This window comes from Engraulis encrasicolus, chromosome 11 (assembly GCF_034702125.1).
Source record: "Engraulis encrasicolus isolate BLACKSEA-1 chromosome 11, IST_EnEncr_1.0, whole genome shotgun sequence".
In the NCBI taxonomy this organism is placed as follows: Eukaryota; Metazoa; Chordata; class Actinopteri; order Clupeiformes; family Engraulidae; genus Engraulis; species Engraulis encrasicolus.
The window spans coordinates 9,987,226-10,004,725 of record NC_085867.1 but is presented as its reverse complement, the minus strand read 5'-3'; the positions used below and the strand labels follow the sequence as shown (position 1 = coordinate 10,004,725).

General features: G+C 44.0%; 2 protein-coding genes across 2 annotated transcripts in view; both read left to right on the top strand.

Annotated features, from left to right (window-relative positions):
- ttll11 (tubulin tyrosine ligase-like family, member 11) overlaps positions 1-17,500 on the top strand; it is an 81,558-nt gene that overhangs the window by 20,948 nt on the left and 43,110 nt on the right. The window contains exon 4 of the mRNA XM_063209850.1: positions 17,065-17,259. Coding sequence (XP_063065920.1) covers positions 17,065-17,259 — 195 coding nt within the window. The remainder of the gene's footprint in view (positions 1-17,064; positions 17,260-17,500) is intronic.
- Positions 2,550-4,509, top strand: LOC134457865 (uncharacterized). The gene is made up of 5 exons (XM_063209851.1): positions 2,550-2,643; positions 2,784-2,896; positions 3,333-3,502; positions 3,774-3,906; positions 4,025-4,509. Exons 1-5 carry the CDS (start codon positions 2,622-2,624, stop codon positions 4,487-4,489), a joined length of 903 nt encoding a protein of 300 aa, XP_063065921.1. The 5' UTR covers positions 2,550-2,621; the 3' UTR covers positions 4,490-4,509.

Genomic DNA, 17,500 nt, shown 5'->3' with positions numbered 1-17,500 from the left:
GTGTGTCTGTATGTGTGTCTGTGCACGCCTGTGTGCGTGTCTGCGTGTCTGTGTATGTGTGTCTGTATGTGTGTCTGTGCACGCCTGTGTGCGTGTTTGCATGTCTGTGTATGTGTGTCTGCATGTGTGTCTGTGCACGCCTGTGTGCGTGTTTGCATGTCTGTGTATGTGTGTCTGCATGTGTGTCTGTGCACGCCTGTGTGCGTGTTTGCATGTCTGTGTATGTGTGTCTGTATGTGTGTCTGTGCACGCCTGTGTGCGTGTTTGCGTGTCTGTGTCTGTGTCTGTGTGTGTATGTGTGTCTGTGCACGCCTGTGTGCATGTTTGCATGTCTGTGTATGTGTGCCTGTATGTGTGTCTGTGCACGCCTGTGTGCGTGTTTGCATGTCTGTGTATGTGTGTGTGTATATGTGTCTGTGCACGCCTGTGTGCGTGTTTGCATGTCTGTGTATGTGTGTCTGTATGTGTGTCTGTGCACGCCTGTGTGCGTGTTTGCGTGTCTGTGTCTGTTTCTGTGTCTGTGTGTGTATGTGTGTCTGTGCACGCCTGTGTGCGTGTTTGCATGTCTGTGTATGTGTGTCTGTATGTGTGTCTGTGCACGCCTGTGTGCGTGTTTGCATGTCTGTGTATGTGTGTCTGTATGTGTGTCTGTACACGCCTGTGTGCGTGTTTGCGTGTCTGTGAGTCCGCGCGGGGGCTCTGGCTTGCCCTCTAAGCCATGCCAGGACCAGACTAAGACAGGACCGTGGGCGCGGTTACATGCACATTAATAATCCAATTCAAATCGCATTATTACATTACTCTGATTAAAGAAATGACATGTAACTCGAATAATTCGATTGGGATCCGATTTTTAGAAATCCAACAATGTGGTGTGTCTGATTTCGGTCCGATTGGATTTGACATGTAACAGATTACTCCTTGCTAAAGCAAGAATGCAGGAGGGCTGAAAGACAGTGGCGTAAATCAAAACTTGAAGTCCACTACCAAATCTGTAAACACACACTCTCGAAATACAACCAAGAAATTTCTAAAGCTAGACAATCTTTTTTCTCTTACATAATTAACAGAAATATTAATAATGCACACGTCCTGTTTGGCACTGTGGAAAAGCTAGCAAGGCCCCCAAATCAAATGCCCTCTGAGTTCCTCTCAGTCAGCAAATGCAATGAGTTTGCATCCTTTTTCAAAGGAAAGATTGAAAAAATACGTACAAACATACTCACACATGTGCAACCGACCCAAGATTCGGACCAACTTGCTACGGTGAAGTTAAATCCTAACCTCATGAGAAATTTTAATTTAGTTGATGTGGACATTCTTAATAGAACGGTCCAAAGTCTTAGCTCCTCTACATCTGACTTAGATATTCTACCAACAGCCTTCTTCAAATCCATCTTACATCTGATATCACCTGATGTACTTCAGATCATCAACACCTCACTACAAACAGGCATAGGGTTGGCAAGTGTGACGTCACGGATCCAAATCCCCAGCTCCCAATGTATACTGTAATGATAACAGCCAATGTTCACGGTTGGATTGTAAAACGCCTGCTAAGGTTACGAAGACACGGAACACATCGTTGAAAAGACGAAACCACGCGGATTCATCTGCATTTTAAAGTAAGTCGATCAGACCTGTATATCTCATTCAATAAACTCCATGAAAGTGCGACCAGCAAAAAGGACCCAGTGCTGTTTGTGCTAACGTTAGCCGCCGGCGGGAACATAAACAGAAATTCTAAACACAGTGAACGTTAACGACAGGTAATATCTAGTGATTGCTATACGAAAATGTCTACTGCTAAGGAGCCAGTCACATTTTTCACCGTGACTTCGTATTTCGCCAGCCATCCGAAGTCAGTTAAAAAGGGACTGAACTCCTACAACTCAAATAGAGTGATTAGTGTCAATGTTATGTCAGGTGGCAGCTTGAAAGGAAAAGTGCAGGCGTCTATGAAGAAAAAAGAATATGAGGTGGAGGTGAGGCGAAACATTAGCTAAATATGTGGGTGTCGACTTGAAAACCGATATAACTGTTGACGTTTACTATGTTAAATATGTTCAATCTATGTCAGTTAAGCAACATGGTTTGTTATCGGTGAGAAATGGTTGTCTATCCACAGAGTGTAGTTGGTACAGTGGCGCTATCTAGTGGTCGTCTAAACTTAAATATCAAAGTGCTCAAGCTGTTCCCTCAGCGGCGATTTATGTTATGTTATGTTCTTGTATGCCTACGACCATGGCTCTATTTTTTTTTATCACCTGCCAAAATGTTGAAAGTATGTTATTCTTGCCATAGCCTACACACACTCACTGATGGGTAAAAATGGCTGGTACGTTTTTCCAGCCAAAGTGACTTTTCACCAGCATTTGGCTGGTGTTAATTTAGAGCCTGGCTTTGGACTAAGAAAAGTTGTGTTCATCTAGGTGCATGTAGAGGATCAGGAGGTGACGGACAGCAGGTGTACATGTGCTGTTGGTCTAGCCAAGTGCCACCACATTGCAGCCCTCCTCATTTGGGCGGAGAAGAACATGACTCGGACGGATGTGGAGTGTGTGTGGAGAAGGCCTACAGCACCCAAAACAGAGGACGTTGTGGCCAAGAGGCTGTCTGTGATGGCACCTTCGACATCAAAAGGTTAGTAGCCCAGCCTACTTGGAATAATGACTCACAACCACAAAATATTTATCACCAGTTATCCATGCTTTCTGCTTTGTTGTTGAACCTACATTTTCTTTACATATTAAATTGAATTATATTTTATGCATTTATTTCAGCTGGAATTAAGCGCCCAGTGACCGAAGAAGACAAAGGCTGGACAAGGCAGTCTTTGGCGCAATTTGGGCGTTTCACAGGTCTGGGCTTTATTTTAGCCCCAGAAATACATCAGGTATGCTTTCTGTTTTTTATATTTTTGATGTATTGTTATAATCATCCCAAGGTCTATACATTCTCTCGACTAGGAGTGTCGTGATAACCAAAATACCTGACAATGACAATAATAATCTAACACTTGGAAATCCAAAATAATACTGTACGATAGGCTACCAGATTACTGAGGCCTACTGTACACAGTTAGCATTTACAACTTCTCATGTCAAAGCTGCAATCGTAGTGAATAGCTGAACAAATTCATTTCTACAATGACAAATCCACACTGACTATTTCCTCATCACTTCAGAATGACGGCCAAACCAGAGGGCACAAACACTCCTTGCATTTATTTTAGATATACTTTTTGCCTGTGCTGTGTAACCAACATATATTTGTGTGCCATATTGTTCTATGCATAAGTCTGTTTTTTCCCTTGATAATTGTTGGGGCAGGAATTTGACCCATCCCTACCAGAGAAACTATTTGATGGGATACTGGCCAGTCAGGAGTACAGCGATGCTCAAGACAAAGAGGACTTCATCATGACGTCTCTTGCTGTCAGCCAGCAACAAAAAGAAGCCATCGAGAGGGCCACAGTTGGGCAGACGAGCAATGCATTATGGTAAGTACACATGGGCAACACAGCGCCAATGTTGGAGGATGTTTATTCAGTTATTTGATATTGTAGAAAAAGCTGCTCACAGACATGAGACTCAATTCATTTTGAAATGGTAACTTTTTGACTTTAAACACAAACAAATAATGTAAATGTAATCGACACTTGTACAATTATTCTGCTTGGGTCAGAAAGTTGCCATTTGGATTGACATGAGTTTTGTGTCGTATTTCCTTAATCATCTATGTGTCAACTAAAATGGCTTTCTCTGTAACAGGGCAGCATATCGCAAGAAGAGGATCACAGCGAGCAACTTTGGTTTGGTTTTGTCTGCAGTCAGAAGACAGTCTTTCCCACCTTCATTGTTCAAGACACTGCTGGGAGAATACAACCCCAAACAAGGAGCTCGTGTGAGTAGCGAACACACCGTGTAATTTTTTAGCCATTTACTAGGCTACCATTTACTAGGCTACTTTGCTATTTATTTGCTTTTGATTCTTACACTTGTGTTTCATTCTCTGTCCCCAGGCATGTGATTGGGGAATCGTGCACGAGAAAGAGGCCAAAAAGAAGTTCATGGAACAAAGTGGGGAGACCATCCTGGAGAAGGGACTGTTCCTGTCTGACAGTGGGCTGCTTGGGGCCTCCCCAGATGGACTTCTACTGTCCAGCAATTACCTTGTGGAGGTGAAATGCCCATATTCTGCCAGAGAGAAAACAATCGCTCAGGCAGCAGAGGCAAAGGACTTTTACCTGTACGTGGACCAAGTCACCGGGCTATTTAGGTTGAAGAACACCCACAACTACTGGCATCAGATTCAGGGCAACCTGCACCTGACAGAGGCTACCACCTGTCATCTAGTTGTATGGACAACTCAGGACATGGCCATTGTAGAGATTAAAAAAGACCCAGCCTGGGTCAGCAATCTTAAGGTCCTGGAAAATTTTTACAAGGACCATTTTCTGCCCCGTGCTCTCTTCAATAACAAATAAATGTTAACTTATTGAACTTATTTACTGATATGTGTCATTTTTTTACACATTCTGAAATCAGGGGTCATGAAAGTCAGCATTGAATTTACACTGGACACAGCATGTGTCTTTAGGAAGTTGTCTCATCTTGCATCTAGCCTTACAAAGGGAATGTCCAAGTACTTGCAAGGTAATGAAAGAACCGCACACCGTGAGCTCCCATTTACTCTTTTATTTACTCTTCTCCCATTTACTCTTACTATTTTTTTATTCCAGTGATGTTTCAGAATAAAAAATGGTGTAAATGGGAGCTTATCAGTGTGCAGTTCTTTCATTACCTTACAAGTACTTCACATTTTGAACCTGCACCCAACCAACAAAAAAGAATTTGGATGTGTGTGAGATTGGACTTGAATGCCCAAGTACTTAACACTGTTCTATGCTCCAAAATACTTCATGGTACATTAACTGAATTATTTCCTTAAAGTTATCTTGTTTTGTCCAACACCTGCGCCGCTGGAATGCCCAAGTACTTATCTTAGATATTCATTCTACATTAAACAATATTACTGTGTGAATATAATGCAAAAGACAAACACAAATTAAGACATACTATAACATTTATTTATATACAATATTATGATAACTGATTATTTATGATGACTGGTAAGATCAGACATCTACTTCCCTCAGGATGGGTGTCTGTAAGTTCATCAAGCACACACACACTTTCCAGATCTTGTTTCCATGTTTCTTGTACTGATGTGGGATCTCTTTTAAAATCCGAAATGTTTTCAGGCGCTGAATAGAACGTTCCACATGGACTCTGGCACTGGCAATCAGTCTATTATACTGAACTTCCTGCAATGTGAACTGTCCATCGACAAGGAATGTGGGGATGTTGAGGGAAACACCTTCGGGCAAAATGTCGCGGATGGTGAAGCCCTTGTCAGCCATCACCATGTCCCCTGGAACAAGTTGTTCCAGCACTCCACTGTCAGCTGTTATGGCTTTGTCGGATATGCTCCCACCATACAGTTCACTAACAAACGTGATAACTCCATTGGGCGCCACACCGACCAGAGCCTTAAGTGTGGTGCATCCTTTGTAATGGCTGTACAGCTTACTTTGGTCCTCAAGGCTTTCGGTGTTGCAGACAGCCACTTCAGTGCAGTCAAGCACAATACGGCAGTTGGGGAATGGGAGGAAGCACTCTGGCAGGGAGGTTTGGTTTTTGAAACGGGAAGGGATGTTGTTTTCCATCATTCCAACGTACAAGATGTCATAAAGGGCACTGGAGATGGTCATAAAAATATTGGTGACTGTGGTTCGACTGCAGTTAAATCTGGTGGAGAGGTCTTCGATCCCACAATTCAGCCGGAGCTTCATCAGAGTTAACAGCAATTGATCAATTAGTGGCATACTTTGGACAGTCCAATCATAGTGATACTTGAGGGGAAATTTGGAAAGAAGGGCATATAGAAAGAAAACTGTGGCAGCATCAGGCATGCCTGTGTAATAAATGACTTTGCGGGGCACAGAGGATATTTGGTCGAATGAAAATGTTTGCTTATGATTCTGTAGTTGTGCATGCAATCTTAAATTTTCTTCTTTCAGTTGGGCATTCTCCATTTGCAACAATTCGGTTGATCGTTGAACTTCAAGGTGGCATGAACCTGCCTCTGCCTCGTCTTCCTCTTCCTCAGTGACAGGGAGTGTCTTCAGTCGTTTGGATGGCTGTTCAATGGACTGAAAAGCCTTTCCCTCGTTCCAGGCAAATCTTGTGGGTCCGGCTGCCTTTCCATTCGGGAAATGCCACCCGCAGATCCTGGTATTAGGAGTTGATGTGAAATTGTCACGTCTGGGGGGAAAGAAGACACACGCACATAGAAACTGTCATTAGTATATTGCATCACAGACTCCCCCATCATCTCTAGTCAACTTTGACCGGTGTAAAATACTATCTTGGGCCGTAACAACTGGCGACTGCAGATGTTAGAAGCAATGGTAATTGGTCGTAAGTAAATGTCACTTTTAAACTGGAGCGTATTCATTCAGACCAGTCGCTGTGTTTATATCATCTGGAATCGCCAGTTGAGGGGGGCCCAGATAGTCTCTTACAGGGAGGTAGATGGACACTCCCAACTGAGATCGCTCCCGGACGTGTAGTCCCAGGTGTTTCTATCACTCCCGGACGTGTAGTCCCGCCCGATTATATTTCACGTATTATCATACACTGTCACATACAAGCAATTTAGGGTTAGAAACAAAAAACTAACATCAAAAAGATAACTAGCTCCGTTATATGGCGGTGGGATCGATAGTCTGGCTAGTGGGAGCGAGCCGACCGGGGAGCGTCCTGCGTTGGGAGCGACAATCAGGGAATCTCTGTTACATCGGTACTAGTGTGATACTTTCTCATTTTTCATGGCCTGTACCACGTTACCATAAAATATTAGTCTGTTAAAACAATATATACATCGGTTTTGCTCAATTTGCTCAAGTGTCCGAGCTGACCGCTTTCCCACAACTAACAACACGTAAGGACAGCTGATCTGCCAGCTGTTTCCTTAGTGAGAGCTATCTTCAATAGCAAGCTCCCTCCAACTATCATAAAAAAAACTTCGACTGGTACTGGTTACTTCATCATTTTTCATGATGGGCATAGACACTAAACGATTTTGCAATCAAAATACTAGTCTGTTTGGATGAAAAATAGATCAGTGTTGCCTAGTAACAGCTTTTCCACAGCTAACAACTCGCTAGTTAGCTGATGTAAGCTACCTACCATTAAGCTGCATTCATTAAGATTTTGAATCAAACTTACCGTATCAACTTCAGCCACTTTTTGCTGACTTTCTCGTCGACAGGAAAACGGTAAAAGGGGAATCCTTTGTCGACGTCGTTTCTGTTCTTACACAACGGGACACAGCACTGTACCATTTTTAATCCGCTTCTTGTCGAGTTTTATTACATTGTGTTTACATGGTAGTTGATAACGAATGGATCCGGAATGGATCCGGAAGTGACGTTTTCGGCCCTGGTGACGGATCGACTTGCCAACCCCATATTCCCAGGCTGTCTGAAAGAAGCAGTTGTGAAACCCTTACTGAAAAAGAACAACCTGGATGCACTGGTACTAAACAACTATAGGCCCATATCCAATCTACCATTCATGGGTAAAATAATAGAGAAAATTGTTTTTAACCAATTAACTGCCTTTCTAATGTCTAATAGCTATTTTGATAAGTTTCAATCAGGTTTCCGTGCCTACCACAGCACTGAAACAGCTCTTATTAAAGTTATGAATGACATAAGATTGAATTCTGATGCTGGCAAATCATCCGTCTTGGTGCTACTCGATTTAAGTGCAGCTTTCGACACAGTTTATCATTATATACTACTACATAGACTGGAACACTGGGTTGGCTTTACGGGCATAGTGATCGACTGGTTAAAATCGTACTTACAACAAAGAAGTTTTTTTGTCGCCATTGGAAGACATACTTCATCACCGATGTCTCTGGATTGTGGGGTCCCCCAGGGCTCCATTCTGGGACCACTTCTGTTCAATCTGTATATGTTGCCACTGGGACACATTATCGAGAATAACTCCATAAATTACCATAGCTATGCGGATGATACCCAGCTCTACTTATCTATGTCCCCCAATGACTACACCCCCCTTGAATCACTCTATCATTGTATGGACCAAATTAACAAATGGATGACTCACAATTTCCTCCAGCTGAACACAGAAAAAACTGAAGTAATTATATTTGGGAAAAGAGAGGAGAGACAAAAGATTGCTACTATCCTTGAAACGAAGGGACTGAAACCAAGGGAAACAGTTAAAAATCTTGGGGTCCTCATTGACAGTGACCTAAATTTCAACAGTCACATGAAAGCTATTACTAAGTCTGCATTTTATCACATAAAAAACGTCTCTCAATTTAGGGGCCTGATGTCTAAACATGATCTGGAGAAGCTAATACATGCCTTCATTTCTAGTAAAGTTGATTACTGTAACAGTCTTTTTACTGGCCTCCCAAATAAGACCATTAAACAGCTTCAACTGGTACAAAATGCAGCTGCAAGGGTTCTTACAAAGACAAGGAAGTTTGACCACATTACTCCAATTTTAAGATCGCTGCATTGGCTCCCAGTAAGCTACAGAATTGATTTTAAGGCAATGCTACTTGTGTTTAAATCATTAAATGGAATGGGACCCACATATCTACTGGATATGTTTCAGCTGTATGCACCGACCAGGTCACTAAGGTCAACGGAGAAGAATTTGCTGGTGATTCCAAAAGTCAAAACAAAGTGTGGAGAGGCAGCCTTTAGCTTCTATGCTTCAAAGCTTTGGAACCAGCTTCCAGATGACGTAAAAAAATGCACCCACTATTGATAGCTTTAAATCTAGACTCAAGACAGAGCTGTTCTGAGATGCTTTCTTAAATTATTGAATGAAAAGACGGGAAAATAAGAGAAGACAAAACCCTGACAATTCTAGACTCAATCAGGTAAACGGAAGAAGGAAGCCAGACTCCTCTGTCGTCGAACAGTTAAATTCTGAGGATTGAATGAAAAGACGGTAAAATAAGAGAAGACAAAACCCTGACAATTCTAGACTCTATCAGGTAAACGGAAAAAAGGAGGCCAGACTCCTCTGTCATCGAACAGTTAAAATCTGAAGACTGCGTATGTTTTTCAAGGTTTTATGTTTATTTATGTTTTATTTTATTATTATTTTTACCTTATGTTTTATCTTAATGTTTTAAAGGTTTTTTGACTCTAATTCATTTCCTTCTTTCTTCCCTGTTTTCCTTTCATTTACATTTGTTAACTTTGTGAAGCACATTGAGTTGCACCTGTGTATGAAATGCGCTATATAAATAAACTTGCCTTGCCTTGCCTTACTCCTGGAGTACTGGAGTACTCTATCAAAATCTATACAAATCTGAGCGTGAAGAATCCAATCATCCCATTCAATTACATTAGATCATTTACCATGTAGACCTGACCAGACCGGAGTATTCCACGTTCTGTGTGTAATGCAGAGTAATGCTTAATCCAATTATTAATGTGCATGTAACTGGGCAGGGCAGGGCAGGGCAGGGCAGGGCAGGGCAGGGCAAGGCAGGGCAGGGCAGGGCAGGGCAGGGCAGGGCAGGGCAGGGCAGGGCAGGGCAGGTCCCGATATAAAGCCCACACCCCCACCATGTGCCCCATTTGCCACAGATGCACCAGTGCAGGGTCACTGAGTACGCATAGCGTTTAGGGCACCAACCAGTGCTTGGGGCACTAACCACTTACCATGTCCTCATGCCAGGATCAGAAGAGAGATAGGAGAGTGTGGCTTCCTCTCTGCACATGCCAGGGCAGGGCAGGTGAGGCCAGCGCAGGGCAGCGCAGGGCAGGGCAGGGCAGGGCAGGGCAGGGCAGGGCAGGGCAGGGCAGGACCAGATGCAAAGCCCACACCCTCACCACCAGTTGCCCCATTTACCACAGATGCACCAGTGCCGTTTTCTGGTAATCACAAGTGAGATAAGGTCTGGAGACCGGCCTACTGTAAATCCTGTAGGGGGTGTGTGGTTTGCGATTGACGACAGCTGTTTATTGGGCATTACGAATGTGTATCATTTGGCATACGCAGCCATAGCCAAGCGTGTCAGTTGTATCTATTCAAACAAACGGAAATCATTGCCTTTCCACCCCTCCCGGCTCACTGATTGAATGGAGGCCATGATCTGGTCCGTTCTCTGGGTATAGACTCCATGCCGTCTTTCAGATAGGAACGATTGTGCAAAGCAGCATCACCTGCGATGGCCAAATCTAGAAATGTGTCTCTCTCTTGTTATCATTTGACTCTGAAGAAGGTGTAGCAACACCAAAACGTTAGTCGGGTGTGTGTGCACAGAATAAAGTCCTGAAAACTTGGCTGCAGTGTGCTCTCCATTCCAGTGATGTCTGTCCCACTGTGATGCTCCTGCAGGCTGAGGGAGGATGGGCAGAGTCCCAATTCCAGCATGGGATTTCCCAGGCTACACTAGTGCCAAGCATCCTCCTCCCCCCACTTCAACCAGTCAAAGCCCATACGGCCCAGCATCCTGCCAGATAATCCCCCTCCTATCCCCGGTCAGGTCTGTCAAGTTCACCCCATCCTGATCCAGCACATACTGCACCTCACACACTACACACCAATGACCAGGGTTGCCAGATGAGACGGATGATTTGCCAGCCCAAAAAATGCTCAAAACCTGCCTGTAAGCCCTAAATCCTGCCCAATTGTAAATAAATTCCATTGATTTCTATGGCCCGAAATGAGTAGAAAAACCTGACAAAATACCCTTTTTACCATTTTTCCCACCAGACAGCCCTCTTAAGCAGCCCAATTGGGCGGGAAACAGCCCAATCTGGCAACAATGCCAATGACTGTGTATACCGCTACCGCGGATACTCTGGATGCGTTGCGTTAAGTCAAAGAGGTGTCCACCATTAACCGTTTGTTTCCACTGTACTCAATGAACCTGGCAACACCAGAGTAGGCGGCGGGGCAAACTCTGTTAGTGCATGATTTCACCTCGACACACACAGTGTAGCTGCCACCTTAGAATAGATATATATACTCATACAGGTATAGAATAGATAGATATACTCATACAGATATAGAATAAATATACATATACTCTATACATATATATATAAGTACAATAACCTATCAATAACTATTAATATACCCTGTATCACCCGAATTGTGGACACACCTTACAGATATTGCATACCCCGCATACATCGTAGACGCCTTCCACTCCACGATTACCCTTCAGAGAACTGTCTTGTCTTGTCTTGTCTTGTCTTCTCCACTCTTCTCTTCTCTTCTCTTCTCTTCTCTTCTCTTCTCTTCTCTTCTCTTCTCTTCTCTTCTCTTCTCTTCTCTTCTCTTCTCTTCTCTTCTCTTCTCTTCTCTTCTCACTCGGTCCTTTCTCCTGTTGTCTGTCTTTCTCTTTTTCTTTTCTTTCTTCTCTTCTCTCTGTCTCTGGCTTTTTGCTCCAGCACATGTTAAACGAGTTTATCAATAGAATATATAGAACATATATGGACACACAGACGTGCGCGCGCTCACACACACACACACACACACACACACACACACACACACACACACACACACACACACAAGCACACACACACACACACACACACACACACACACACACACACACACACACACACACACACACACACACACACACACACACACACACGCACACATACACACATACACACACACATACACACACACACACACGTGCGCCAGTGTGTGTGTGGCGTGTCACAGTGTGTGTGGTGTGTGTTTCAGAGAGGTCATGCAGAGTTGCTGTAATTGACCTGGAAAGAGATGTGTGTGACAGGATCCTAAGCAGGTTAGGGCTGAGCTGAGCGGGCCGCTAATTGTGAATGACAACTGGCATGGATGGGGGATTCACTAATCGGTGGATTTAGACTACTCCACCGGATCGCTACTCAGCCCCAGGTAACGTGCAGGGCTAGCTTAGCCAGGCCGTGCCCTCCTAGTGACGCAACACCTTCAGCGTTGCTTCTAGTCAGGCCAGGAGCAATACACATATCGTTTCTGAACTCCGGAAAAATGTTGAACTCCTCCCACTTTGTCGGAAGGCAAACAACCAGTACCGAACCAAGGGATGCGGGTCAACCATGCCGTTCGGGGAATGTTAATTGCTATGCCCTTGGTCAGACCAAATCTCGACGAGATTTGAAAGTCGATGATAATCAGGCTAGGGCTAGCTAGCTGCTAGGTGGCCCCATGCTGTGGGTCATAAGCAGTGACGTTCAAAATGTATTCATTTGTTACTATCTAGGGCCGCATATTCCAGATTACCTTGTTTTTACCTGTCCAAGTCAGCCAGATGATTGGCTGGATGAATGATCGCCTGTTTGAATTCCATCACTGTTACTTGTTACCTATCTCACACTTTAATGTCAGTCTCGAAATGTCTCCAAATGGGACAATAAAAGCTGCCTTTATTTGACTTGACTTGAATTGGATAGGTAAAACAAAGACATTTGCGATACGTGGCACTGGATTGTAACCAGGGCCCTAAATTAACTTTCACCAGCCAAAATGTCTAGTAGATGTTAATCTCACTAGTTAAATACACACTGACTAATTGGTCAAAGTGGCTAGAAAGTTGGTCTTTTCTACCAGTCAAACTGAAATTTCACCAGCATTTGGCCGGTTTACTTGTGTTAATTTAGAGCCCTGATTGTATCAATTTTGCCTATCAGAGGTGATGATCAGTGGGGTGTTGCTGGGTGCTCTACTGTGGGCTCTGCCATTGTCATCCATGGAATCTGGTGCTACAATGGTGCAGCACTTTGGAGGTTTGGGGTGTCATTTGAGGGTACTGACACCAGAGGGCAGTAGAACCCCTAGAATCATACATATGAATTCCTGGGGTTTTTTTCAACCTGTAAATGCAAGTATGAATCCACCGTTGACATGAAAGTATACTCTGGCTATGTTTTATTCACATTTTCCAGGTTTTTCGGGGCATATTTTCCTTAGTGTGTTGTTATTAACCATTTGTGTGTGTCTTGATGTCACAAAATTGGTTCACAATTTTTAAATGACCACTTTTCAGACATCAGATACATGCTTGACTGTTGACAAGATATAGATAATATCATAAAGTACTTTTCAGGTTTTCTGTTTAAATTGACCTGTGTATTAAAATGTAAATTTAAAACTCATTTTTGGCAGATTGGGTTACACATTTATAACACCACTATTTATACCACATAAAGCCTCATATCAAAGCATCTGCTGTCACAACACATTGCTTTGACCTTCAAGGAAAATCTCCAATGTCAAGGGAATATGTGAAAAAAGAAACTAACTAAGGACTTAGAAGACAGAATAGCACCATGGCCTGAGAGTGAGACAGCCACGCAATTATGGAAAGGTTGTTCTTGTGATTTGCATATAGGGGCTTATCGTGATGATGTATGAGAGACCTAATAGCGGCCCATTATCTCCTTGGCTCTAATGGAACAAGGCAGACAGGCTGGCACTTCATATGATTGGAGGGGAGTTGTGTAAAATGATAAAGATGAAATAGAGGAAATGAGAAATGAGTCTTTCTTTAGAGAGAAGGATATGGCTGTTACGTAGATCAGAACCTAGAAGCATCCTCCCTGAATGAAACCAGGATAGTGATATCGATATCTCACATTTGGGATAGCTATGTTCTGCATAAGTTCGCTTTTGATTAAACGTGCAGAAGATAAACATTACTGCTTGACAAAAACTTAGTCAGAAATAGTTGGCACTGAGCTTTTTTACTGGAAAACAGTTGCATCAGCACCATGCATGCTACTAGTAGGCCTATGTGAGTAAAATATTGACTTACAAAATGAACTATTATGACTGCCAGGTGACATAATCATAGTAGTACATTTCTGTCTTGTCTGTGTGTGTGTGTGTGTGTGTGTGTGTGTGTGTGTGTGTGTGTGTGTGTGTGTGTGTGTGTGTGTGTGTGTGTGTGTGTGTGTGTGTGTGTGTGTGTGTGCGTGCCCGCGCGCGCTGTACTGTTTCCTATTGCTGCCCTACACATTTCTGTCCAGTGTAAAATATACATTCATATCTACTGAATAATGTATTCAACTGTCTGTCTACATATTGCTCTACAGAGGAAGTGTCTTAATCCCATTGCGAAGATGGCAAAGAAAGTCGTTGTGTTATACACGTGTTACATCCTGTCAATGGTGTCAGTTTGACGTCAATGAAACACCCTTCAACTTTTCAACTCTTTTATTTGACAGCTCCACAAAAGCGCAGTCTAGCACTCAATTATGATTTAATTAAAAACTTTTCCGTGTGATTGCCCGGTACTCATCACACTTGCACATTTTCTTTGAGTTGTCTAAGATGACAACAAAGCCTCCAAGAAGAAACACACTGAGTTGATTGTTATCAATAAATTAAGTTTATGGAGTTACTTGTCCGCCCATTTCATGCTTAAGTCTGGTGCTGGGTTTTAATTAATCAAGTATTCCGGATGTTCCGGATGTGTTGCAGATTTTCCCCTACAGGGGGTAGTAGTGTATCACCACTTAAAATTCAAGCGTCTAGACTGTAGATTGTACACTCTATTGCCAGAAGTATTTACATATTAGTCTTAAATTAGTATGCTATAGTATTTAAGTGCCATCGCAGCCCTTATCCATTCAATATGACATATACGAGATCTTTCCTGGTCTCTCTTCTCTTCTCTTCTCTTCTCTTCTCTTCTCTTCTCTTCTCTTCTCTTCTCTTCTCTTCTCTTCTCTTCTCTTCTCTTCTCTTCTCTCCTCTTCTCTTCTCTTCTCTTCTCTTCTCTTCTCTCCTCTCCTCCCCCTCTCCTCCCCTCTCCTCTCCTCAGTGGTCTCTGTCTAGAGTTCTGTCTGGGTTTAGTCATTAGAGAGGATCGTTAGTCTGATTACTAAGTTTTGCCAGACAAACACTCAAACAAAGCTTGTCGCTGCTGCTGCTGCTGCTGCTGCTACCGCTTTGTGTGTGTGTGTGTGTGTGTGTGTGTGTGTGTGTGTGTGTGTGTGTGTGTGTGTGTGTGTGTGTGTGTGTGTGTGTGTGTGTGTGTGTGTGTGTGTGTGTGTGTGTGTGTGTGTGTGTGCAGGGCCGCTGACAGCTTTGGCTGGGCCCTGGACAAAGCCATCTGAAAGGCCCCCCGTCATCATATACATACAATGTAACTTGGATTCGATCCCTGGGCCCAGGACAACGTGCCCCTTTGTCCCCCCCTGTCGGCTGCCCTGTGTGTGTGCGTGTGTGTGTGTGTGTGTGTGTGTGTGTGTGTGTGTGTGTGTGTGTGTGTGTGCGTGCGTGTGTGTGTTTGTCTGACACTGGTGTCTTTGTGTTGTGTGGCTCTGATTGCAGTTAGTCTGCCAGACAGAAGGGAAGGCCTTTTAAACGGAAACTGTTTGTCTCAGGCCCCCTGTAGAGTGTGATTACATTAGTTTGTTTGTGTTTGTGTGCGTGTGTTTGTGTGTGTGCGTGTGTGTGTGTGCATGTTTGCGTGCGTGTGTGTGTGTGTGTATGTGTGTCTGTTTGAGAATGTGGGAGTATGTTTTCATAATGCTGGTGGTGTGTGTGCGTGTGTGTGTGTTTGCGTGTGTGTGTCTCTGTGAGAATGTGTGAGTGTGTTTTCATAATGCTGGTGGTGTGTGTGTATGTGTGTGTGTGTGTGTGTGTGTGTTCTGTTTGTGTACTTACCATTACTGAGTGCGCGTGAATGCGTGCGTGCGTGCGTGCGTGCGTGCGTTGGCTATTTGTGTCATCTGACTCACCAACAGGTCTGCATATAATGTGTGAATGTGATAACAAAACAAAGGGAGGTTGATGGGAACTCCCGTCAAGGTTTTTCAGCCGCACAGCGTGGCCCTGTCTGGCTTCCGTAGTTGCCACGAGCTCAGGGCCGCTGCTAAGGTTATGGAGGCCCTAAGCATAACAGGGCAGGAGGCCCCCCCTCATAATTAAATAATAATAATAATCTAATAAACTAATAAAATACATGTTTTGTGATGTAATTCAATATTTCCTCCATGGCGGTTTTTAGTCAATCTAAATTCAAGAGGCCTCAATTTTGGGGGAAAAGTTTGTTGGTGCCCCAAACATTGGTTGGTGCCCTCTGTGTACTCTGCTCATGTCTAGCGCCGGCCCTGCGTATGCTCCTGTGAGTGACTGACAGGTTTCACTCAGAGCTGATTCTAACTCTGGACATGTGCTCATTATATTATGTTGTTTATTATTTCTCTTCCATTCTACTTCCTTGTGTGTGTGTGTGTGTGTGTGTGTGTGTGTGTGTGTGTGTGTGTGTGTGTGTGTGTGTGTGTGTGTGTGTGTGTGTGTGTGTGTGTGTGTGTGTGTGTGTGTGTGTGTGTGTGTGTGTGTGTGTGTGTGTGCGTGCAAACGCTGTACTGTTTCCTAATGCTCCCCTATAATTTCATCGCACTCATTCAACCTAATGCACCTGGCATTATTCTGCCTTCTGTGTATTCAACTGCATTTATTCTGATACATGTTTTTTTTCTCTCTCTTCCTTTCTCCCTTCCTTTCTCCCCTCCTTCCTTCTCTTCCTGTATCTCTGTCTTCCTTTCTTCTCCTGCTTCTTCCATCTTCTCCTTCCTCAATTTTCTCTGCATCTTCTCCTTCGTCTCCTTTGTCTTCTCTTTCCTCCTGACTATCTCTTCATCATCTGCTTTCTGTTTTCTTCCTCCTCCTTCTCCTCCTCCTTTTTCTCCTCCTCCTCTTCTTCCTCATCATCCTCCTCTTCCTCCTTCTCCTCCTCCTCTTCCTTCTCTTCCTCCTCCTCTTCCTCTTCCTCCTCATCTTCCTCCTTCTTTTCCATCTCCTTCTCCTCTTCCTCATCCCCCTCCTCTTCCTCCTCTTCCTCCTCATCCTGCTCTTCCTTGTCCTCCTTCTTTTCCTCCTCCTCCTCCTCCTCCTCCTCCTCCTCTTCCTTCTCATCCTCTTCCTCCTCCTCCCCCTCCTCCTCCTGTTCTCCCCATCTCAGATCCGTCTGGCCAAAGAGGCCAGTGACTCCTCCACCTGTTCCTCCTCCTCCTCCTCCTCTCCGCGGGCCACCTTCATCGTAAAGCCTGACAGCGGTTCCCAAGGAGACGGCATCTACCTGATCCGTGACCCCTCTGACCTGCGCACCATGGCAACCACTAGCAGCTCCGGCTCCGGCTCAGTCTCAGTCCGGCAGGTGCTGCATTTTCATTGTTTTTGACAATCTGTTTTTCTCTTTTTTCCACTTTGCTTTTTCATTTATTTTATTATTTTAGTATTTTGTGGGGGCTTTTCAAGTCTTTATTAGTTTTTTACGACATAGGACAGTGAAGATAGTGGCAGGAAGCGAGTTGGGAGAGAGAGACGGGGAAGGGTCGGCAAAGGACAAGGGCCGGGATTAAACCCGGGTCAGCCGCGTCGCAGTTGAGTGCCTATGG

Bases quoted from the DNA above. Each gene is read 5' to 3' on its own strand.
- LOC134457865 (XM_063209851.1), top strand. From the start codon at position 2,622: ATGGCACCTTCGACATCAAAAG. The intron at 2,897-3,332 runs GTATGCTTTCTG...TTGTTGGGGCAG, and splicing joins TAGCCCCAGAAATACATCAG to GAATTTGACCCATCCCTACC. The intron at 3,503-3,773 runs GTAAGTACACAT...TCTCTGTAACAG, and splicing joins CAGACGAGCAATGCATTATG to GGCAGCATATCGCAAGAAGA.